General features: G+C 35.0%; 1 protein-coding gene across 1 annotated transcript; it reads left to right on the top strand.

Moving 5' to 3' along the window:
* LOC149781639 (alanine--glyoxylate aminotransferase-like) lies at positions 1 to 25,465 on the top strand. Its single transcript, XM_089935705.1, has 13 exons — positions 1 to 140; positions 1,273 to 1,506; positions 2,354 to 2,432; positions 4,849 to 4,962; positions 8,477 to 8,541; positions 9,042 to 9,142; positions 10,436 to 10,506; positions 13,275 to 13,359; positions 18,646 to 18,741; positions 20,590 to 20,659; positions 21,331 to 21,426; positions 24,173 to 24,255; positions 24,853 to 25,465. The coding sequence occupies exons 2-13, from the start codon at positions 1,306 to 1,308 to the stop codon at positions 25,004 to 25,006; spliced, it is 1,215 nt and encodes a 404-aa protein (XP_089791831.1). The 5' UTR covers positions 1 to 140; positions 1,273 to 1,305; the 3' UTR covers positions 25,007 to 25,465.
* The last annotated feature ends 1,797 nt before the right edge of the window (positions 25,466 to 27,262 follow it).

Raw genomic sequence — 27,262 nt, 5'->3', positions numbered from 1 at the left:
ATTTTTGTGCTGCATAAATAGCCCATTTAATCTGAATGAGCTTTGCTTTTTCACCAGTGTAGAAGGTCGCCACTGAATAAAGAAGGTCTTTGGTTTTTGGAATCGACTCCTCGCAGAACCGTGTGACCTCGTTAGACAACGTAAGTAGAAAAGATTTTTTAAAATGGGTTATCTTTTTAAACATGAATTGTCTTTGCAGTCGATAGCTGAGTAATATTATTTATTCTGAAAGGATGTTGATTATTATCCATTCGTCCACACGGGGTTCTATCTATCTATCTATCTACCTATCTACCTATCTATCTATCTATCTACCTACCTATCTACCTACCTACCTACCTACCTATCTATCTATCTATCTATCTATCTATCTATCTATCTATCTATCTCTAACTATGACTTATATATATATATATATATATATATATATATATATATATATATATATATATATATATATATTTACCACTCTTTTATGTACTTGTGATTTTTTATACACATCTTTGTTGGACTGATGACAGCATAAAAAAGATAAATAATTTAGACCATTTATCAATTATTTCTTATTTCTTTCTTCTGTCCTTTGTATACTTCACTGTCATTCAAGCGTGTAGGAATAAAAAAATTAACTTTGCTTTGCGGTTAGTGTTTAATTTGTCTGTAAATCGTAATTTTCCCCTGACGAAGAGCTGTTTTAGCATAAAACACTTTTTTTGTATTTGTGCCGTTTTAATTGCTTTGCATATATATATGTATATATATATATATATATATATATATATATATATATATATATATATGTGTGTGTGTGTGTGTGTGTGTGTGTGTGTGTACGTATGTAAGTCAGTATATACACAAACATACAACTGACTATTAAAGTATCTCGACATACCTCCTATCTCTCTCTCTCTCTCTCTCTCTCTCTCTCATCTAATCTATCTATCTATCTATCATTTTTCAACCTGAATGACGAGTAATTCCATTTGTCCCACTTTATTCCTCAAGCATAATGAATTGAACGAACTCACCCAAGTCTCAATATACTCGAGTAATAACGATATAAAATGCAGACAGGCGAGCGGTCAACAGCTAGGTCAAGAACGGGACAGGCCAACGTGTCAGCACGTTTTCATTATACATGTGATATTGTCATGTATACACCTGTACATGTAGGCCAAACTCTATAATCTAGTTCACCTGGAACAGTGCTAGAAAATGGGTACATTATGCTATATGCGTAGGAATATCAGTTTCATCTGGAAATGTTTACAGAAATTCTCGCTGGAACCGACTCGACCGCTACTGATGACTACACGGCAGATACGTGTGCTAGATGACAATCTTGCACAGATGTCCACAGTATCGCCTCCACCAGAATGCCTTTTCAAGCCGATGAATTTTCCCCACAAGGTACTGATGGGGCCTGGACCTTCAAACTGTCCTCCACGGGTCCTAGGGGCCAGCGCATTACCCCTGCTAGGACATATGCATCCTGAATTCACGATGGTGAGTTGCGTTTACTTGTCACTCACTAATCTTAACTGGTCATGTGATAAGTGTTAACATTACCGTTTATGATGCAATAATTTAATTCATAATTTCTTACGTTTGCATTTTAAAATATAGCGAATCGTGTGTTGCATGACTAAGGCGCAAACAAAGTGTAGAAAAAGTATGTTTTGTCAAATGACGCAAAATCTTAACTTGTATAGCATAAATGACTTGGACACTGTGCTCAGCTCTGTCAGCAGGGGAAACAACTTCTGCTTGACATGAGAAATATTCAAGGGTTATGCTTAAAAATCGTTGAGCTGAAGGATGGAAGAAAACAAAAATTATTTTGTTGGTTTTAACGACATTTTTTAAAATATATTATTAGTTATATCATGCCGAGGAAATGGGAAACATGTGCCTCTCCCAATGGAAGTAATCAAATCGTACTGGTATCAATTAGGCGATCGCTGGATCCAACGTTCTATATCGCGGGAAGAAGAAGAAGAAGAAGGCGATGAATAAAAAACTATGTAAAGAAAAGCGTTCAAGAAACATACATTTACTTAATTTTAGATATAATCATTAGAATTAAATCAACAGGGTATAGATCAAAATAGAGCGAGTATTTCCCCTCCACCTAGTATGGCACTTTGAAGCTCAGGTTGAGCCAAGGCAAGCAGAGTAAAATACCTTGCCTAAGGAGACACCACGAGGTCAGATCCCGGCTGGACTGATAGTGGAAATCGAATCCACATATTTTCAGTTATGAATTTAATGCCTTAACCACCGTGTCATCGCAGCTTCTAAATACGATGTAGACTGTAATATGTCGTTTTCGCTGTATTATATATATATTCAGATAATGGACGAGGTCAAGGCCGGAATAAAGTATGTCTTCCAGACGAATAATGAATGGACAATCTGTGTATCAGGATCAGGTAAAGCATGATTCTGATTTTTATTACATTTATTTGTGTCACCGAATATAACAGTTGCAAGTACTTTTGTGTATTCGTAAAATAATATTTTAATGTTGAATGTGAATTTAACGAGTGTAGAGACTGAAACACAAGGTAAGGCCCGTAGATGAAATAATTGTTTTGCAACGTTAGCATTCAAGGACAGGTTACAAGAGGTTTTTAAAAAGAAAGAAAGTATAAGAAATCGGACAGAGAAAATCCTGATAATAATCGTCACTGGTTAAATATGTGTCTATGACAATATAAAATTGTGCTTCAATGAGGTCCATTGGCCCAAGCCGAATGTGATATTACAAGCTCAGAAGCATACATGTGAATGTAGCAAATAATTCTTGCTAATATTTGAAGTCCAGACCAGATTCGAACTTTGGCAAGATGGATTCTCGAAATGTAGGCTGAGCATAAAAATACTGTATTCAAACAAGTATAACAAATTAATTAATGGATTCAAACAAGCATAACAAACTAATTAATGGTTTCAAACAAGTATACCAAGCTAAGCAATGTTTTCAAATAGGTATAACAAACTATATAATGTATTCAAACAAATATAACAAATTAATTAATGGATTTCAAACAAGTATAACAAAATAAATAATGGTTTCAAACAAGTATAACAAATTAATTAATGGATTCAAACAAGTATAACAAATTAATTAATGGATTCAAACAAGTATAACAAATTAATTAATGGATTCAAACAAGTATACCAAGCTAAGCAATGTTTTCAAATAGGTATAACAAACTAAATAATGTATTCAAACAAGTATAACAAATTAATTAATGGATTTCAAACAAGTATAACAAATTAATTAATGTATTCAAACAAGTATAACAAATTAATTAATGGATTCAAACAAGTATAACAAATTAATTAATGGATTTAAACAAGTATACCAAGCTAAGCAATGTTTTCAAATAGGTGTAACAAACTAAATAATGTATTCAAATAAATATAACAAAATTAATTAATGGATTTCAAACAAGTATAACAAAATAAATAATGGTTTCAAACAAGTATAACAAATTAATTAATGGATTCAAACAAGTATAACAAATTAATTAATGGATTCAAACAAGTATAACAAATTAATTAATGGATTCAAACAAGTATAACAAATTAATTAATGGATTCAAACAAGTATACCAAGCTAAGCAATGTTTTCAAATAGGTATAACAAACTAAATAATGTATTCGAACAAGTATAACAAATTAATTAATGGATTTCAAACAAGTATAACAAATTAATTAATGGATTCAAACAAGTATAACAAATTAATTAATGGATTCAAACAAGTATAACAAATTAATTAATGGATTCAAACAAGTATAACAAACTAAATGTATTCAAACAAGTATAACAAATTAATTAATGGATTCAAACAAGTATACCAAGCTAAGCAATGTTTTCAAATAGGTATAACAAACTAAATCACGTATTCAAACAAGTATAACAAATTAATGAATGGATTCAAACAAGTATAACAAATTAATTAATGGATTCAAACAAGTATAACAAACTAAATGTATTCAAACAAGTATAAACAAATTAATTAATGATTCAAACAAGTATAACAAATTAATTAATGGATTCAAACAAGTATAACAAACTAAATAATGGATTCAAACAAGTATACCAAGCTAAGCAATGTTTTCAAATAGGTATACCAAACTAAATAATGTATTCAAACAAGTATAACAACGTATATAATGGATTCAAACAAGCATAACAAACTAAATAATGGATTCAAAAAAGTATAAAAAACTAAAGAATGGATTTAAACAAGCATAACAAAATAAACAATGGATTCAAATAAGCATAACAAACTAAACAAAGGATTCAAACAAGCATTACGAACTAAATAATGGATTCAAATAAGCATAAAAAACTAAATAATGGATTTAAACAAGTATAACAAACTAAATAATGGATTGAAACAACTATACCAAACTAAGCAATGGATTCAAACAAGATTACAAACTAAATAATGAATTCAAACAAGTATAACAAACTAAATAATGGATTCAAACAAGTATAACAAACTAAATAATGGATTCGAACAAGTATAACAAACTAAATAAAATAACTGTTTTTAGTTTTCGTTTACAAAACGTTACTATTTTGGTTTATACACGCTTGGATTTTCGAGGATTTCAAGATGGATTAACGTCGATGCCAAAATTTGTCACAGTTGTTTCCTAAGGTGAAAAATCAATCCCTAAAAGTAGAGCGATAAGGTATGTTTACATATTATCATTGATCAAAACATTGTAACACTTAATAGAATTTGGAAAGTATGTATGTATGCATGTATGTATGTATACATGCATGCATATATGCATGTATATATGTATCTATCTATCTAATGAAAGGTCACGCAGCCATGGAAACTGCATGTCTGAATCTTTTGGAGCCCGGTGATACGGCTTTAGTGGGAATTAACGGATTTTGGGGAGAGAGGTTTGCAGATATGGTGGACAGGCAGGGTAAGTGATAGATGTTCATTCCAATCTGTTGTTTTGCATATTCTTGTCCTCAATAGCATTTCGCTTGTACTCCAGTTACTGTAGACTTTGAAACTCTGCCAGTGTAGCACCACATTTAAGGTCCTCAGTATTTTAAAGGTCAGTTATTGACAAATGACAAGACGATGATTATTATTATTATCTTGCATGTTCTAGGAACACAAATGATGAAATCTGTAATCGTAGGAAATGACGACGAATGAGGTGAAAATCACAGATGAAAATACCTCAAAATACATAAGAAAAATACGGAACTTATCGCAAAATGTACGGTCATACCTTGTTATAAAGATACGTTAAGTGTTATTATAATCATTTGTGACGACTTTAGGCCATACCGTGTTATAAAGAGACGTTAGGTGTTATTGTTATAATCATTTGTAACGACCTTAAATTCACTAAAGCGAAATACTCTGTATAGTTATGCTGCTCTTTTTCGTCACAAAATGCATGTTCGTTATTGCTGGGAATTCGTAATACTGAGGTTTTGTGTAGGTAGAGTCAACTCTCCTTCCCTCTAATTGTATATCTCCCTTTCTCTGGCTGTCTCTGTTTCGCTCACTCGGATGTAATCTGGAATTTAATGTTTATTTACTACTACTATTTTCTCCTTCACATCGAGCATGAAGTCCTCATTAACTCTTATTCTTATATAAAATAATGATCTGGTTTGTTGGATTTCATTTAGAAGTCAGCCGATGGAAACCTTACATTTAAGACATGAGTGTAGATGTCAGTAAAAAATAGGCGGTAAAATCATTGAATCCATAATAATACGTTTTCTTGGAAATTAATTGGAAATGGTTCAGAAGCTGGATCTTGTGAGTGTGATTGACGGCATTTATATGCAATAAAGTCTATCCAGTGCAGAGGAAAATGGATATCCCATAGGCTCACCATGGCAAGTGCTCCCTTGCTAGTGTAAAGGTACGCCCCTCACTTGCAAAGTGTGTGGGTTGATTGGCGGATTATGCCTTTTTTCAAGGTGTCCGCTTTATTCGGTTCTCGTTATCTAGGAGATGACCGCCCTCGGTGTTATTGCCTGGATCGAGTCAACTTATAGGTGGAATAAATAGAGATCTGAGCAGATATATAGAACAGAACGACACGAGCCCCCGTACCAAAAGAATCAAAATTTAATCAATTAACACTGGAGATAATACAATACATTAGGAAGATACACTTCTTTGGAACAAATCTTTCACCGAGTTTAAAAACACGAATATATTTATAACAATAGCCGATCTGTTTTACTGATAGAATTAGTCATCATACGATCGAGTGAACAATCGAAGTCGTCAGTGCATAGATACATCTGATGATACGTCGGAAGAGTTATTTTCCCGTTTAAAAATAAACAAAAAGCGACCTAAATATTCCGTTGGCTACCCTACTGGAAATAGATCATTCTCTCCTTCTCGTTTTCAGATCTTACTATCGGCATTCAAACATATACCAAAGGCTATTTAACGGGCCAAGTATGTCAGACCAAAACAATCATAGTTTCATAAAATTAATGTGCTTCCTAATGGCTGTAACTGTTCCACTCTCGTCTCAATTACACAAATGAATGAATGAAATTCTTTACAGGTCGTAATTACGCTATTTCAGCGAATACACACATTCAAGTCTTTATCATACGTGAAATCAAATAAGATCGGTGAATTCAAATGGATTCCCGCAACTCATATCAATAACGGTTATACATGAATTCTTAGAATACCCAATTCCAATACAAACAAGACGACAAATTCAAACAATTAGTCAAATTATATAAAGGTTATACATGAATTCTTAGAATACCCAATTCCTATACAAACAAGACGACAAATTCGAACAATTCGACAATCTTGTATAAGGAAGATTATTGTACGAATTCATATATATATATATATATATATATATATATATATATATATATATATATATATATATATATATATATATATATATATATATATACTCAACACAGTTATACTCATGTCAAGAGAATTGATTTACGAATTTAAACAACTAAATTCATGCACATATTATCAACTAATTCAAGTAATACATTATATTGGCATAAAGGATTTTCAGGAAATTTTGACGCACATACCTGTGCTTTCAACGTTTTCTCGCTCTTAGCCCAAAATTGTGACCGTTGTACCTTCAGACATCTGGTCCATTGGATAAGTGTTTTACGAGAGATAATATCTTTCAAATTCCTCTCAGAGTCCACGCATGTTTACTCTTACAGCAAAGCTTAGACTAATTAGATTTTTTCGATGTGGCGATATTTAAAACTAAGAAATTTAGTCTGGGAAACACGCCCCTTATTTAGCGTAACCAGTCAGGATTAAATATATTTACCGCCTTTTATAACTAGGCGCCAAATGTGTGATCAGTTCGACCTTCTACGTTGCAACTAACGGTTTATGGAAATTTTAAATTTTTGACAGTTCCACTATGAAATCGAAGTTTAACCGTGTCCCTAATAGTCCGTCTGGCTGCTATAAAAACAAAAGCATAATTAGCCTCACTACCGTCCCTGACCAAACATTTAGAAATTCTTGCAGTATAGCTATTTAACAAGCGCCTGTCTCCATAAATCTAATTAATTGTTCTTTGGTCTCAAATTAATGTGTTCTTCATAGATCGGCATAAATTTGCCCCCTAACATCTAGTCTGGGCGAGATTCGAACCACCAACCTACAGATTGTGAAAAAACCGGCTCGCTAATGATGGAGTTAATGCCGATACAAGAGAGAGAGAGAGAGAGAGAGACAGACAGACAGACAGAGGGGGAGATAGGGAGGGGAGATTTGATAGTGAGTATTAAGTTAATTGAAATGGTACAATTCCATTTCCTTAATGCATCTTTAAGTATTCTTCTTCATAAATTATATGCAATTTGTAATGTTTTCTTGTTGCTGCTATTGTTACTAGTTTAAATATTTCCACCTGGTAAGGTTTTGTTTAGTTTGATATTGGGGGAGTGTGTGTGTGTGTTTGTCTGTGTCTGTGTGTGTGTGTGTCTGTGTGTGTGTGTGTGCGTGTGTGTGCGTGGTGTGTGCATGTGTGTGAGAGAGAATGAGAGAAAGAGAGAGAGAGAGAGAGAGAGAGAGAGAGAGAGACGGTTTTTGATAATAACTGTGTAGCGAATTGAGATTTATGTGGCCTTAGGTTTTAAGAACACAGTTCCAACTGAAGAATATTTAAAAATTTTGTTTTAAATAGTTAAAATTTATGATGGTTGTCATGGTGAATATTTTTAAGTTACAAATTTCACTTACATTGCACGTCATATTTGCATTGTGAGAATACCTTTCCCTTGATAAAGGCGTTGCATTTTCAGAATATCTTTCCCCTGATAAATGTCATTTTCTTAAAGTTGGCTTCCTCTGTTGGTTGTCTTGCTAATGAAATCTGAAACGGTATTTTATATTTGTAAGTATGTTCCGCAATGGTTGATTTGTTTGTCGACATCTTTCAGGAATCGATGTCAAGAAAATGAATCGACCGATGGGAGAGGTGTATACACTCGATGAGATAGAAGAAGTGAGAAATTCTCTTCTATATTTTGTACCATTTTATACTTTTGCATATTATTTTCATATGCTTGCATTGTTTAATGTTACACAATGCAAACCTGCCATAAGGATGACCCTCTTGCCATGCAGAAAAGAGTAATAACCGATGTTGACGAATACATAATCCTATAAGCATGATAGCCTCAATAATTTCGTGCGATGTTTGTATAATCTTTGAATGTGATTCGACCTGTTCATACTATTTTCTGTTAATTTCTCTGTACAAACAATTGATAAATTCAAGGATATGACACCATATTTTATCGAAGCAGGCCTCTGTATCTGATATAATATTATAAATTTCGGCTGGTTTGCTCAAGTGTCATGCGAAATCTGCGATCATGAGAATCATATGTATTTAAAAACAAAATCAACCTATTATTTGTATGACTAGAGCATTTTTGTTCTAAACGTATCGTTTATATTTATTGACTGTCAGCTCTCATGTTAATTATATGTCTGTTCCAGGCACTGAAAAAGTACAAACCATCTTTGCTGTTTCTGACCCATGGCGAGTCGTCAGGTTCCACATTGCAGCCACTTGAAGGCGTCGGTACCCTGTGCCATAAGTAAGAAAAGATTCCAGATTTAATAAAATTTCAGATAAAATCTTCCCATATATAACGACCGTTTTGGAGAGAACAAATTGTAAGTTAACAAATAGTTTTTGCCTCAATAAAAACAATACAGCAAAACAATACAGACATACACAAAACACAACGAGGAGAGCGTTGTAGCGATTAATGCGTCGTATTCACGACTAGAAAGCGATTGTTCAAATCCTGCCAACATCATGCCAAGTCGGCCACTATGATTTGTCCTTAAGCATGCTGTTTGCTCAAATAGCAAGGACACAACACGTTGTACCGTTAATGTGACGTTGTTCTGACGTATAATATGCTAAATTTCTATATGTTTTTTGATTCCATTACCAACATATTGATTGAAAGTAATAATGACGAATAAAAATAAAAGATTCGAATAGTGGACTGTTCATATGCCACTAACGTTGAGTTTTCTTTCTGTCTTTCGGTTGCTATATAAAGGTGGAATTATTAAGAAAACAGTTTATTTGTGTGCAACTTTGCAGTTGGAATTTATCTGCATAAACATAAGAAAAAACTACAGATGTGATGGTGGTGTCGTTCTCGACTTTGATTTCCTTGTATATAAGGATACTACTTTGAAGTACCTACGAGTTAGAGACTGAGACGTAATCCATTTAGCTGCTTTAAATTTTTTTAAGATGAGATACAAATTCCTTTTTTCACACTGCATATTCCTTGTATCTAAATAAAAAATAAAATATACAAATATCCTAAACATAAAATCATAGGTATCGTATGTCCAAGTATAAACACAACTACAACAGCCAAATATGTCCTTCATTGTATAGAATGAAATAATGTAAGATATTTTAAGAGAAATTTGTTCCATCTATCTATAATCCGATAAATATAACGAATCTCATAATTCAACAGATATTTCAAGATATATTTCTTACTATTAGATATTCTTGTCATTGAAAACACGTACTTTCTCATTAGTTCTTGAAAACGAAATATATTATAGTTTAGAAACGCGATAGAGGCGTTGTTCCATCTATGAAAGTTTGATAGAAAACGAAGACGATTATTATTACCAATGACTAGTTTATGTTTTCTTTCATATATTCTCTAAAGTTTGTCTAAGCGCAATACAGTGGCAAGCAATACGAATATGTTAATACAAGTAGTATAAGAATCTAGTAATCTTATAATGAGCATCAGCCGGTTAAAAAAACACCCATTAAAAATGGCAGTACATTTTCCAAGACGAACTGGTTACGTTGGATAAAATAAAAGATGCGTACTCTTTTGCAGGTACAACTGTCTTCTGCTGGTTGATTCCGTTGCAGCATGTGGAGGAGTTCCTTTGTTTATGGATAAATGGGGTTCGTATCGTATACGTATGTGTTAGAATTTAAGAAACAACGTTATTGGGCATTGATTTTAAGGTGTTTCATTACCAATGCAATCGGAAATATTTGCAATTTTAGGCAAATTTGACTGTCTTCAGTGAGAAACCCGTTACCTGGCAAGTCAGAACATTGAATCATTAACAATCATAAAATAAACTCAGGCCCTCTGTTATATATGATTAATTTGTTTTGTTTGTTGGCTTTTCTTAATGATTATATGCTATGTACGTCAATATTTTGTTATTAACATTTGTCTAAAATTAAGATAATGCTGTACCTGACCAGTGAGATTTATTTTGTAAACAGTATAATACATACCTAATATGTCTCAATGAGTACATATTAAATATTCAAACCATTCTGACTGGAGGTAAATTTGATTTTAAAAAGAAATCTGAGTCTAGGAAATCAGTTTCACACTTGGATATTCCTGAACTGGTTTTCAACATTGAATGTTTGAGACAAAAGACTGACCTACATCCTGGCTCTATTATTGCGTCTTAGTGTTTTTTATATATAATGTTATTTACTCGAACAATTACTAATTCTTGCCTTAACATCTGAAGCAGAACCAAATCTTATTAGTTGAGTTCAGTTTTTAATCTGGATGGATTTATTTATTCAAATTAGTATTCACTCGAATTACAAAGTGCTCAATAATGTTCTTGGAATAAAACATTAATTTGGAATTATACTAATTCAGACAATGACAAATTTGATTATATTACTGTAATACATCAGAAGCCTGTAACACTTCACCACTTTCAATGCCATTGGCACGTTAGCACATTCAAGACTACATAAACATCAACACATCCAATATTGGAAATTATTTGGAATACCACTGGAATTCAGTTGGAACTTAATACATTTGGGCTTGTGATTTTTAGGACTATTTAGGATTTAATTCACATAACTGTAAGCTCTTTGTAAATTTTCATTTTGTGTCTAAGGAAACGAATTTTTTGTTGAATTTTACAAAACCTGTTGGATGTCGCTCTTTTCTGTTACCTAGTTTACGACCATATAGACCGCTCTGGTAGCTTAGTGGTTAGAGCGTCCGCCTCGGATGCGGGAGGTCGTGGGTTCGATCCCCGGCCGAGTCATATCAAAGACTTACAAAAATTATGCTAACAGCTGCCTCGCTTGGCGTTCAGCATTAAGAGGTTAGTGTTAGGACTGGTCGGCCTGGTGTCAGGAAAATGTAACTGGGTGGGGCACCATGCTACATGTCTGCGACATGATGTCCCAGTGCTAGATCACTATAAACTGCCACACTGCATACATCGTAGCAATATGACTGAAAACGTGTTAAAGCTGGGCTTAGAAACATACATCAGAAATATGTCTTTGGAACAAGTTTACGGTGAGAGTGTTCGGTCAATATTTGATACAAGGAAAAGTATTAGTTTCGAAGATGGCAAATCGAGAGAAGCATTGATCATTGCATATATATTAGAATATCACTCGGCTCTTTTCGTTGAAGCTGAGAAGAAGACATGAAAGTAATTGAAGCAATACGCATATATCTCATATGTTTGCTCTCTCTCTCTCTCTCTCTCTCTCTCTCATTTTCATTACGAAAAATATTACCGAAGAGGGATTCTACTGATTTTACACATTTGTAATCATTTTGAGACAAATCTGTATGGCATAGCATTTTTTTCTTCATTTTCTGATCTTCAAAGGTTATTTATGGAAAAAGAGCTGATAACCTTATTTTGTCTTTTTGACAGTGTGTGTGTGTGTGTGTGATTAGGATTTTTAACGTATCTTTAAAAAATTATTCAGTCATATCGCTACGATGTCTGCAGTGTGGCAGTTTATAGTGATGTCTAGCACTGGGGCATCATGCCGCATACATGTAACATGATGTCCCACCCAGACACATTATCCCGACACCAGGCTGACCAAACCTAACACTAACCTCTTAATGCTGAGCGCCTAGCGAGGCAGCTGTTAGTATCATTTTTGTAAGTCTTTGGTATGACTTGGCCTCGGTTCAAACCCACGACCTCCCGCATCCGAGGCGGACGCTCTAACCATTAGGCCACCGGAGCGTGCTTTTGACAGAGTAAATATTTTATTCGACCACGTTTTGAAAATAGAAACACCTATGATTTAAACGTTTACTTCTGTATTTCAATGAATGGCGAAATTAGTTTACTTCCTGCTTTATAAAATATACTTCCAAAACACAAATAAGCATCCATTTTCATGACCTGGCAATTTTCATGATCGGTCAACTTTGTTTTCCTGATGGTTGTAAACAAAACATGCCAGTTCTAGTAGGTGAATGGCATGTAGGTGTATCTTAACTTTGCATTATGAGAATATGAGATACTCCTCATTTTAGCGGTGTACTGTAACCCTTGAGCGGATTAAATATTGGCTAAAAGAGAACAGGATGGTCCGGATGAAGTTTCTGCATTTTATCAAAGCTTTCAATTTTCCCTGGAAGCAGGGGCATAGCTACAACATAGGAAGAGTATGGAAAGCATAGTAGACACAAATTCAGGGGGCCCACGACCCTTCCAAACAATTTTTATTTGTTTGTTACATTATAGAACGAAACTGGGAAAAAGCAACATCCACCCATCAAATACCGTAATTTTGGACCAGCGAAATTGCAATTAACATTGCAGAGGCCCGTTGGTAAGCTCTGCATAGGCCCCAATATCCTAGCTACACCATTGTCCTTAATGATTAGATTTGCCCTCATTCTATCTTTGTCTTCGTAGAAATCGACGTCCTCTACACTGGAGCCCAGAAGGTGCTCAGTTCCCCACCGGGAGCAAGTCCGATATCCTTCTCAGAGAGAGCCAAGTAAGTAATGGATTTTGTTCTTCCCATAATGTATAATGCACTAGCTTTTATGACTGAAGAAATTTACATAGCTGCATACAAGGAGTAGTTAATCAAGGAATTGCTTGTTTCCTGAATATGTGGCCAGAAATCATTATGTACTAATGTTTTGTTGAAATGATAGACGATTTATCAATGTAAACTCAAACTTACTTTTGTTTTAACCAGCCAGGCCACAACGTTTATATATATATATATATATATATATATATATATATATATATATATATATATATATATATATATATATATATATATATATATATATATATATATATATATATATATATATATATATATATATATATATGTATATATTGCATTCTTTGCTTGCAAATGTTCGACTTTGAGTACATCCAATGGCTGATATCACATGATATCACAATGCAGTCCTTCAGCATTACAACATGATATCACAATGCAGTCCTTCAGTATTACAATAAGGTCGCAAGTGTTGTGTTCAAGAGCATCTAAGCGTAGAAAGATCATCTTATTCGCTCTGCATTAATTTTTCTTAAAATCAGCACCTCTATTTTCTCCATTTCATTTTTTTAATATTTTTTTAAAATTATTATTATTATCTCATCAATAAATATTGCTGCGATATGATTTAGCCGAATATTAGGATATAAAATATCGGATTTCTTTTAACAAGTATTCCAAAAAGCTCATGACTTGACGACGTTACCTCGATGCTATATGCAATTAATCAAATTCAGTTTATTCGATGAAAGTTGAATTTTTCTGGCCAGAGATGCGAGTTTTCTGACGTTTTGACTACATTATTCTACTCAGAAACAACTGTCAAGGATATCAAGTTAAACCAGATCATACGCTTCGCATTATTATGTTGGGAAAATATCCTACTGCAAATCCTACCGAGTGAAAAAAATTTAAGGATTGAGGTATTCTACTGAATTTATTTTTCAAATGAGTACATACATTTTCCGAGTTTATCCTAGTGGCTTAAGAGGTTAGAGCGTCCGCATCGGAAGCGAGACGTCGTGGGTTCGAACCCCGGCCGAGTCATTCCAAAGACTGGTACTAACGGCTGCCTCGCTAGGCGCTCAGCATTAAGAGGTTAGTGTTAGGACTTGTCCACCTGGTGTCAGGATAATATGACTAGGTGGGAAATCCTGCTACATGTCTGCAGCATGATGCCCCAGTGTTAGGCATCACTAAAATCTGCAATACTGCAGACATCATAGAGATTGACTGAAAAATTGTTAAAGCTACGTTAAAAATCCTAATTAACACACACACACACACACACACACATACACACACAGGACAACGATATATTCTATGTGAGAAATATTCATATGCAATTGTTTTCAGTCTACCATAACATTTGTTGGATATCCCAATTTAGGATATGTCGTATTTGGCACCATACGCTACAAACAATGTGGCGAAGTTTCCAACAAAAATATGGACAGCGCTAAAACAAAATCTGGTTCTACTACACTCTTAAGAAACGGAGAGAAATAAAAACGGACAAACATTGTTACAGTGACGTCATTGAAGCTAGAAATGTTGAGGCTAGAAATATAGACTTGGGCTTTTCGATGGGGCTTTACACAGGTTGTAGCTATAAAAAGATACTAGGGATTTTAAACAGGATCGTCACACAAGCTGACGCTATAAATTTATACTGGTTTTTGCCAGAGGAATTTCCTCCAAGTTGTGACTATAAATATATACTAGTGTTTTTCCCCATAGTAGTTTTTGTAGTGTAAGAGACAATATATTTTGTGAGATTTCATCTCCTCTTACATTCTAAGCAAACACATGGCATTTTGGATAGTGAGAATGAAATGTTGGATAGCAGAGTTGTGTGATGGATAATATTTTTGTGGTGTAAGGGATAGTCTTCGTTGTGAGATTTCATCTTCTTCGTTTACATTCTGAGATAATGAAAGAAAGAATTTTGGGATAGTGTGTTAGGGTGTGTGTGTTAAATGGCATTATTAATGTGATGGATAGTATTTTTGTGGTGTAAGGGATAAGCTATTTTGTGAAATTTCATCTTCTTCGTTTACATTCTAAGCTAACATAACGTTTAGTGTGTGTGTGTGTGTGTGTGTGTGTGTGTGTGTGTGAGAGAGAGAGAGAGAGAGAGAGAGAGTTGGTCATTTTTTGTCCCTATACAACTCCCTTTGTCCCTATGAAATTCATTCTACCCACCTACCTACGGTAGCGCTCATTCAGGTGACCCACTTTGTCTCTAGTAAAAATTGACCACGAAATACAAAAAGAAGGACATAAAAGTATCATACTTAGCGACACTTTAGGGACACTATAGAGAAAAAAAAATAGACATAGAAATCCAATGGATATAAAATGTAGCTAACTAATCAAATTTATAAATAACCCATCTATAAATAGCTATGAGATCTCATGCTCAGTTCAGCTTAACTCTCAGAGCCTCTTGAACAGATCTATTTGTCTTACTTACTCACCGATACCTAAGCTTCACTATACAAACAAAACATATGGACATAGAAAAGGGGCATTGAAAAGGGGCATTGTAAAGACACATTTAGGGAAATTGCAGGGACATTAAAGCTACGCAACAATTTTAATCTGCATAGCTATAGCGTACCTGATCATATGTCTCTAAATACAAAAATATTCTAACGCATAACGGATCACATAGACTAGCTCAGCTGACTACTCAGATATATACATATCTTGTGTATAATTAACTACGAGATCTCCTGCTCGGTTCAGCTGAAGCTCGGAGTGTTTGTGTGTTTATGTGTGTGTTTATGTTTGTTTTGTGCGTGTTTGTGTGAGCGGGCACGTTTGTGTATATGTGTGTGTGTGTGTTTTTTTTAAAACAGTCCCAAAACACAAATAATAGTGTGTGTATGTATTTGTTTTGCATGCACGCGTTTGTATGTGTGTGCATTTTGTTTGTGTGTGTATTTTGTTCGTTTGCGTGCATACGTTTGGATGTGTTTGTGTGTTTATTTTCTTCCATTAACAAAAACCTTATCCTTTAACATAAACGTATTTGTATGTGTGTGTATGGGTGTGTTTTTGTATGCACGCGTTCGTTTGTGAGTGTTTATTTTGTTTGTGTGCGCGCGTAAGTTCCTATGTGTTTGTGTTTGTATTTTACATAACAAAACTTATCCGTTAACAAAAAAGCGTGTGTATGTGTATATATGTGTGTGATACGTTTATGTGTTTGTTTGTTTGTTTGTTTTTTTCCCCTAACAAAAAAAACCTTGTCCCTGCTCAATGTGTTTGTTTTGTGTGAAAGTACCGTGACTAGAACCGCTAACTCTTTTGCTGAGGTGATTGTAGTTAATGGTGTGTTTTGTAGATAAAATAGTTCCTTCTCCACAATGCATTGATAGTAAACAACGTGGATTTTGTTAGTATGAGTCTTGTTTTGTATACAAATTTATTTTAGATTAGCAGTCTCATCTCTATGGATTGTTTGGTAGGTCATTCTATGTCTATAAAGTTAAATGTCCCGCCCCGCCAGGCATTAAAGATTTTTTGGCTGTCAGTGTTTGGCCCGATTGAAGTCAGCCCCTTGCAACATTGTTGCCAATGTCCAGTACCGTGACGTCACTCACCATTCATATTGTCCCTAGACATACCCGATAGTTTTTGTTGCTACAGAGTCCCAACCTTTTGTCCGTATAAATCTTGTCCGTGAATCGTCCCAGGGAGTTTTGTAATGGTAATTCCCATTGTCTGTGAATCGCCGTGAGAATCTATGACGGTTGGTTGAGCGGGACATATGTATAATCTATGGTGGAGCTTGGACGGAGACAAGGAAATCCCAGTCAAGGGTTTACAATATTTGTCTACCCTCGAGGCTTGCCGAGGGGGAGATATATATAATGTAACCCTGCGACTTGGATTTCCTTGTCTCGATCCAAACCCCAGCGTAGATTCTTTTCTCACCCAATACTTTCCTTTAAAGTAAAAAAGAACTTTTCACTTGTGCAATATAGTTCACGGGCCAATGTTACCTGCGGTGCATTAATACAAATAATTTTAATGAGGACTGTGGCGTGACTGTGTCATACGAAGTACAGTTTTTATGCGTGAACCAAAAAAGAACATAAAACGTTGCATAGTATTGAGGTATTATCACGTTTAATATATTGCTGTTATTTTGAAATTAACAGTAAATAGTTAATATTTATTACAAGAAAATGTTTCATTTTCATCAGTTCCAATTTAGAAAATTAAATTGTAAATAATAAAACGATACTGAACCCACACCTAACTTGTAGTATATAGGCTATTATTATAAGGAAAAGTTACATATGGCATGAATATCCGTGGTTGGGTCATTCTTGGTTAATTAGTGATCGGTGTCACTGTCGTATATAACTTCTGATCTTTGGAGGAGGTGAAACTGTGACATACGTGTGTTATCCTTAATATTGATTGTAAATTTACCCCTGTGTATAAAAGACCCTCCAAATACGGATTCTGGTGGATAACCATGTGCTAAACTTTAAAATTCACAGATTCCTTGACAATTTATTTTTCTGTCTTGAAAATATGGCAAATGCTACCGTGAAATTTGCTTATGGATTAATGTGTTGATGGATAAATGGTTCCTTCTGGCTGGTAAGTGCACTATTTGTCGACCGCTCTGTATTAAATATAATGGCAAATATTGTCAGATTAATGAGGAAATTAAATTGATAAGAGTTATGCAAAGATCCTCAAGAAGATTGAAATTATTCCAGAGGAGGTTTCGGATAGATGTTTTCCAGATGATTGGAAATCCAGCTTCATATTTCCCAGTACAAACATTTTCACGGATCGAGTTACATAACGACACCAAAGTATGCGTGTCTGTGTGATTTGGATTCTTAATTCTTAAATAACAAATGCGAATGCTTGCATATAAAGGATAACATTTTGCGACTTCTTACCCTACCAAACATTCGAACAAGTTTTGTCTAGCAGGAATTTGGTCTTATGCTCTCCTTCCGGCAGTGTAGCTTTCAGAAATATAGTGAAGCTGATTGGATGTATTGAAAAGTTTAATTACAGTATCACTAACCCCTTATTCACAAAACTGAGCACAAAAACTTAAATTGTGACCTAAGGCTTGAAAGCCATTAACCACACCTGTTGTCTTTGGATGTAGAACAAGCAATATTAAAGATAATTAGAATTTCAGTCTGTTCTACCTTTATTTTGAAGATAGTTATGAAAGATTAAAATTATTGAATTTTGAGTGATATTTGATTTCCATTTCAGAGAAAAAGTAAAGAAGAGAGTGACACGGGTTAGGTCCTTTAATTTTGATATGAATCATCTTGCCAACTACTGGGGTTGTGATGGAGACGTCAGACGGTAAAAATTCCTCTCGTCCCTTTCTCCCTTAACTTCCTTGTACAGAGTATAATGGATGTATCTTATTTTTGAAAATAATGTTCATCGCCCTTGGCAGCATGCATGTGTATGTAATGTTGTCACTCTATGGTCGTAAATTAGTATTAAAAGTGGAAATTCAAACGTTTTGTGAAACTTAGCAAATCATTTAGCTGTCTAAATTATAAAGTGAATGTTTAAAAGGAACTTACAGTATTATTAATTAAACCTAATATAATCCTAAAACGTTTGACCCAAGTCGAAACGAATGGAGTGTTCGGAACGAATTCCTGGTACTGATTGTGCTAACGTACTAGTCCCCTTGAATGTGCTAAGGCAACTAGAGTCTTCATTTGTCACTATGACATCGTCAGAAAGTTCTTTGAATGTATTTACAATAATCCAAGCATATTATTTTAGTCCAGAGTCAATGAGCACTTTATCAATCCAAACAACTAGTTCATCTCAAATTATATCTTAACACATTAAATACATTTGACGATTGATATTTAAAAAAAAGAACAAATGCCAATAGGAGTTAATGAATCGTCCTCTCGTTCGTTGTTCTATACTCCCTAAGGATCTACATCACAATATTTTCCTACTCTATCGCAGTACCGCCCACGTGACATATTTCACACTACCTCAAGTCGCAGCGGTAACCACGAGACTCATCAGTCCATTTGGAAATTAAGATTGATTTAACAATCTGAAAACACCTATTTATAGCACATATTCTATCTATCTATCTATCTATCTATCTATCTATCTACCTGTCTGTTTGTCTTTCTGTCCGTCCGTCCGTCCGTCCGTCCGTCCACACTGTTTGACAAACCGACACATATCACTGTCTAAAAGTCGTGAGTTTGCCAGGATCTCTTTTCAGATCAACACTGCTGCTGCTGATAATGATAATGGTTATCATATTTAACCATGTGGACATATTGTTATCATCGTGTATTTTTTTAAATATGGAATCCTGGATAAATTATTCAGTTAAGAAAGAAAATATATAAATTAGATGAGCATAAAAATGCTTTGCATGAGATATCTTGTATGCATTGTGTTATAGATACGGATTTAAAAGTTTACATTGAGACACCTATAACATACTGTCAACTGAGCATGACGTTTTCAAGGAATCTGTATTTCTATTATGACTTGTAAAAATAACGTTACGTCAATTCAGCTTTTGAAGAAAAAAATATACTCGTAAATGATAGGCCAAGTTATGCGTCATATCAAACGGAAAATGAAAATAGCGTACCACAAAAGGATCACATGCTGTAGGCGACATAACGTTGTGATGGTTTCTTATGATTACAATAATAATATCATACAATATTGAGTTCCAGATTTCGGCTAAAATCGGTTGGAGCACTGATGTCGCCAATCAACATCTGATTAAATCGTGCACGTGAAAAATAACCGGGTTTCTCTGTTCGAGCGAGGAATTCCATGGTTCATGATGTGGTGAAACGTTGATATTATCTGCACCCAACGATGTTTAGGACCAATATTTTTTCAAGATTCAGCATTATTCAGATGATTTGGCATATACGACTTTTTGTACGTAACGGTGGATTTGGGGCTTTAAGTGAACAAAGTTTGAGGTCCTTTCACGTAATATTTTCAGGAGAATACCTATATCTTCGCTTATCTATCGGCTTCACCAGGACACTATATAGACTCAGATCTGACATCCTATAATACGCTGATAGATCTGAGTTTATATAGTTTCTTAGGAGAGTAATCAGTAGAACAAAGACAGAGCAGTAAGGAAAACAACCAGCACAGACCCTGATGTAATTCTTGGTTTATCTTTGCCAGGTACCATCACACCAGTCCAATAAGTACCATCTATGCATTAAGAGAGGGTCTTGCAAGATTAGCAGAACAGGTATACAAAATAATCTAGTTTACTTTTGATCCAAAGATTTCATTTGGACGGTTTATAAACGTTCTGATTATTCTGCATTATTTTAGGAAATGGTATCATTTTGTAATTACAATTTGACCTTGTTTATCCAGCCTTTTCAGGGAATACAATACAAGTCGGATTACAAAAGTTTGGCTGACCTTAATATAAATATTCGGATGCTAATACTAAATTTGTACATGCAGAAAACATGCTTGGATAAACATATAATTAGCATAAGCCACGCCCTATGTTAATAGCGAATGACATCTGGTCAGTTCCTAAAATTGACGTGTTGGCATTCTCCATGTAATTATCTTGATTATCTGATCTAGCTACGTCTAAGCCTACATACGTACCTCACAGTTTCACGCCAACAGGTTTATGAAGGCAGATTTTAATGTTTCTTTAATTTCCTTTCCAGGCTAAATACTAATTTCATTCTATACACGTGACTTCTCAACACCAGCTCTATGTTCATTATAATGAAGTGAAGTCTTTTCACATAATTCTTTGATAATTTCTTTGGTCAATAATGGACAGTTTGTCCAAGTTTCTGGTATGACCTAAAACCTTTTACTGTGAAGCGCTTTGTCTTTCATTAATTTAATCCGCTTTTCCTCTGCCTGTATGAACAATTTAGACTTTTACAGGGACTTGAGGAAAGCTGGAAAATACATAAGCAGTGTGCGGAATTGCTTCACGAAGGCCTGGAAAAAATTGGTCTTGAGCTTCTCGTGACAAATAAGGTATACATACGTACATACATACATACATACATACATACATACATATATATATATATATATATATATATATATATATATATATATATATATATATATATATATATATATATATATATATATATATATATATATATATATATATATATACGTAATTTACAACTGGGTTGGTCTCGGAGTAGACAAATACACGTTTCTAATGCGCATTAATTGAGGATTACAATATAAAACACATTACATAATTTTGTTTCAAGTGCAAAACAGTAATAAAATTGTACAATAATTTCGATCAATCTCTAAAATTTATTTTCTATGATTATAATACTGGCGTGGCATTTTCTGAAGCTAGAATTGAAACTCCGACCACTGAGGTGTATAGCAGGCTCATTTAAGCTGCTCAGTGCTTGGCAATTATGCTTGCCAATCGGATTGACTGGCATCGGTTTTAATGATGCTCCATATGCCGGAGACCGAATCGTTCCGAAGTTTGGTGACAATTAATATCTTTACTGTCAATCAGTATTTAAAATGTCCAGTAAGAAATATAATTTATCTCCTGACATGCGAAATCGATGCTGCTGAAAATGTTTGCTAAATGATTCGTTTCAGAAACAACGGGATATCAACGAGAGTCGCATTCACAGCAAGATTAATATGAAACGCGCCAATCCGCCAATCCCTACCCATCAAAGGATATAAAACACACATATGACACGGATACTTTATATGAAAACTCATGAATAATTTGAACAAAAGCAGATCCTACCTTCCCAATTCAATATTATCAACATTACGGTAAGGCTTTCGTTTTTCATGCGTATGCAATTCGTGCTTCCAAAAGTAAAATATTCCATATCTCTCCTTTTTACGACCATAACTCTGGTACATCCCTTAATATCAAGTCTAAAACGGCGTTAATTTTCACCACGAATATTTTATGTCCTTTGTCCTCATCCTGGAACTAGGTAAAACAATTTTGTTTTCAGTACAATGAATATGTATTCGCTCAAACTACCTCATCTTTAATTATTGTTTAAAAAGACTCTACTAATTTGACAATACAAAAAAGACACATAGTTTGCTAATTTTAGGACCATTAGAAATATTGTTTCTTTCTTTCCTACCATTACTTAACTCTTGTTTGTAGATTCTCCATTCCAACATGTAATATTCTGTGTTTTCTCTCGGTTTTTGAGTCTAGATTTGAGTAATTTGTTTCCTGTCTAAACGAAGAGAGTGATTAGTCTGAAATGTTGGTAACTGTTTACAATTGCTCTGTTACAAATATATGTGTCGAAAGCTTCATAACGGCATGTGCATTCAGACCAAATAAATTTAAATCTGGCAACTTTTGAAAACAAAACTCTGAGAGCTTACGGTTACCTTAGAAGGAGAGGATATATGAGATACATTGAGGAGCATATTAACAAATCTAGACTCCTCGACAGAAGAGTCCACCCGAAATATAAAACATAGAAAACTAGCAATCGCGTCCTTTCGTGGTTTCTTTCCTCACAGACGCACCGTGCTTACAGCAGACAATTGGCATCAGATCCTACCCAACAGATGATAGGAAGTCATATTTCAAGAAGTTTATATGGCTGCGTACCGTAGTACCGTAGACGTGAAAATATGAAGGACCATTCGGTACATGCCAATGTAACTTCAAACCATACCACAGATTCAGGAGCATAATGTGATGGTCTCCCTACCCTTTTAATAAGGAACCACTGTCAAAGTTGCTCAGGACTGACAAACATCTATTGTATAGGCAAACTGTACTTGCAGAAATACCACTCATGCTCAATTTCTCCAAGCTTTATACAACATTCACTTCTCATTGCTACTAAATTGATTGTTCATAAATGTTAGTGACATTTATTATTCACTGCACACAAACTCTGTATTGCGCATGCTTTTTCACAGTGAGAGCCGAGTTGACTCCTAAAGCAAGCAGCGAGTTTCATAACATCATGGCGAGTCATTGACCCTCTAACTCTGAGTCTCAGTCATCAATCCACTAGGCCGTCATGTTCTACCCTATCAGTCTAGCATTCACGAACCCGCTAGGCCGCATGGTTCCACCCTATCCGACTCTCAGTCATTAATCCACTAGGCAGTATGGTTCTACACTTTCTGACTCTCATCAAACCAATAGGCCGTGTGGTTCTACCCTATTTTACTTTCAGTCATCAACCCACTAGGCCGCATGGTTCTATCTAATTCTCAGTCATCAACGTACTAGGCCACATGGTTCTACCATATCTGACTCTTATCTATCACCTCGCTATGCCGCGTGGTTCTAGCCTATTGGACTCTCAGTCATCAACCCACAAGGCCGCATGGTTCTACCATATCTGACTCTTATCTATCACCTCGCTATGCCGCGTGGTTCTAGCCTATTGGACTCTCAGTCATCAACCCACAAGGCCGCATGGTTCTACCTATCTAACTCACGGTCATCAACCGATAGGCCGTTTGTTTGAACCCTATCTGTCTCTCATTCATGAACCCGCTAAACCGCGCTTTTTCAACCCTATCTGATTCTCAGTCGTTAACCCGCTATTTCGCGTGGTTCCACCCAATCTGACTCTTTCATCAACCCAATAGGCCGCGTTCTTCTACCCTATCTGACTGTCAGTCGTCAAGCCACCAAGCTGGGTGGTTCAACCCTAAGTTACTCTCAGTCATGAATCCGCTAGTTCGCGCTGGTTCTACCATTAATAGAAACGTACTTGTTTATTTCCAGGCCATCAGAAACCCATGTGTAACTGCTGTGAAGGTTCCCGATGGTGTGGATTGGAAGGCAGTGACGGAATATGCAATGAAAACGTAACCAATATATTTCAGTTTCTTGTACTACTGAATATGTCTATTTGTACCACTATTTTGTCTTTTTCTAGAGTTGCTAACACAATTTATTACGCAGTGACTTTTAGCAAGATTTGTGAAAATGTGTTGCTGATGATGATGATGATGATGATGATGATGATTATTATCCATTGAAGGTAATGCTCAAAACAGCGACAACAGCAAAATACTACTCGTTATCGTTCTTGTTTGGACTGATCTCTAAACACATGAATATACATGTGAGAAATAACTAAATAACAATGCTAGTAATAAACGTTTCTTCTGACTATCCGAAATGAAGAAAGAAAGAAACAGGACTTAAGAAACAAACATTATTTTCTCATTCGTTTGACCAAAGAGTTATATCAACTTATATCACATAGTTGAAAAAAAGTGGATTTTGGTGTTTAATGGTTTTGGATGTGGAAGAAAATTTCATCCTGTGATGGACCCTATTTATTTTTTCTGTTTTAATTTTAGTTAAGTTCAACACCGCATGGTGCAAATCTTAGATAATATTCAGATTTCATATCAGATATTATTATTATTATTATTATTATCATTATTATTATTAAGGTACCGAGTTGAGATAGCAGGAGGGCTTGGAGCCCTGGCGGGAAAGGTTTGGAGGATTGGTGTGATGGGCTACAACTGTACACCTGACAATGTCCGCCTCGTTTTGAGAGCACTCGATGAGGGATTGAAAATGACAGGATATTCCAAGCTTTAATCGTTAAAGGAACATGGAGATGCATTTTTGAATTCTTCTACACGCCGTTACTACCGTGAGAGTGGCATACATTTAGTCAAAAAAATAGCATCAAGGCGAATTATTGATGGAATATTTGTGGATTTTATAGATATAATCAGAACTGGTGAATCCAATCAGAGAGGGAGAGAGAGAGTATTCGATAATTTCGAAATGAAATTATGTGAGAAATATTTTTGTAATTCTTTGCTGGTATAATTAAACTCAGTTCTTAAATATATTCAGACAATTATACCAGCGTTTTCTCTGTAGTCCTGATTGTCGTTTGCTTTTTTATTGTTACAAATATTAAGCTTGTATTATATTTTGACCCACAGAGTTGAAACCAGTGCTCACTAAACGGTAGATGTTCCAATGGATTTCCATTTTGCAAGCACATGTGCGTAGCTTGGAACGTAAATAAAATCGTATTGTCCCGAATTTGTATCTGCTGCTAATTTAAATAGATTTATTTCAATTGTGAATTTTACCTCTTGTAATAACATGGTTGATTCTTAATAAATCAGAAAATATAAGCACAAACTAGAAATCTATTAAGAAGTATCAATTTTCTTTGAACAACGAATAACCAGTCAGGAGAGATCAATGACGTTTTTTCCATGTACAAGTATCAGCCACAGTATTAGTAGTAAAACGGTCGAAATAAGAGTTATCACATACTAGCCGTCCTAGCTAGCCCGAAACATTTAGTCTGTTGGTATCTGAACCATATGTTCATATCTAAGCATGTCTGGTACAAAAAAAGCCCAGCATACTTACTTTCTATTTCACCACCTTATATTAGCAGTAGCAGCAGTAAAAATGTTCGTAAAAGTGGTAGCTGTTGTTTTGGATTTAGTATTGTTTTCTTATGGATGATGGTTGTGATACTAATGATGTATTGTGGTCATTATTATCGTCGTGTTGTAGTGGTGGCAAGAGCAGCAGTTGTTGTAACTGCTCCATTTTTAAAAATGGCAATGAAATATCTCGTACAGATGAGATGAAATATACATGATTCTGTAATAATGCATGCTTTTCTACAGCAATATTTAATAGAAGATGTCTGTAGCATGATGTTTCATAGCAACACTTTAAAAAATCATCTTTATTTTCCACAGAAGCACTTAAAAAAGACCTCTGTTTTCTAAAGTAACATTTTATAAGGGGGCCCCGAGTGGTCTAAAGTGCACACTGTTACGGATCACTGCCATCTCACCTCTGTCTGCGTAAGTTCGAGTCTCAGTCACGGCTAACGATGGTACATGAGAAAGCCTGCCAGTAGTTTCTCGTGGGTCGGTGGTTCTTCCCGGAGTTTTCCAGGGTTCTTCCTCTACCAATTATACTGGCCGCCATGTATAGCATATATTGTGCTGAAAAATGGCGTTAAACCTTACAAAAACAACAACATTTTATAAAAGACATCTATTATCCACAGCAACACTTTATAAAAGACATCTACTTTCCACATCAACACTTAAGACCTTTATGTTCCACAGCAACACTTAAGACCTTTGTTCCATAGCAACACTTAAGACCTTTATGTTCCACAGCAACACTTAAGACCTTTATGTTCCACGGCAACACTTAAGATCTTTATGTTCCACAGCAACACTTAAGACCTTTATGTTCCACAGCAACACTTAAGTCCTTTATGCTCCACAGCAACACTTAAGACCTTTATGTTCCACAGCAACACTTAGGACCTTTATGTTCCACAGAACACTTAAGACCTTTATGTTCCATAGCAACACTTAAAACCTTTATGTTCCACAGCAACACTTAGGACCTTTGTTCCACAACAACACTTACAATCTTTATGTTCCACAGCAACACTTAAAACCTGTATGTTCTACAGCAATACTTAAGACCTTCATCTTCCACAGCAACACTTAAGACCTTTAAGTTCCATAGCAACACTTAAGACCTTTAAGTTCCACAGCTACACTTAAGACCTTTATGTTCCACGGCGATACTTAAGACCTTTGTTCCACATTAACACTTAAAGACCTTTATGTTCCACAGGAACACTTACGACCTTTGTGTTCCACAGCAACACTTAAGACCTTTATGCTCCACAGCAACACTTAAGACCGTTATGTTCCACAGCAACACTTAGGACCTTTATATTCCACAGAACACTTAAGACCTTTATGTTCCATAGCAACACTTAAAACCTTTATGTTCCACAGCAACACTTAGGACCTTTGTTCCACAACAACACTTACAATATTTAAG

Source organism: Sinohyriopsis cumingii, chromosome 15 (genome assembly GCF_028554795.1).
Source record: "Sinohyriopsis cumingii isolate HCF-2022 chromosome 15, ASM2855479v2, whole genome shotgun sequence".
NCBI lineage: Eukaryota > Metazoa > Mollusca > Bivalvia > Unionida > Unionidae > Sinohyriopsis > Sinohyriopsis cumingii.
Note: the sequence above shows the minus strand (reverse complement) of the source record. Positions and strands in the feature narration are given on the sequence as shown.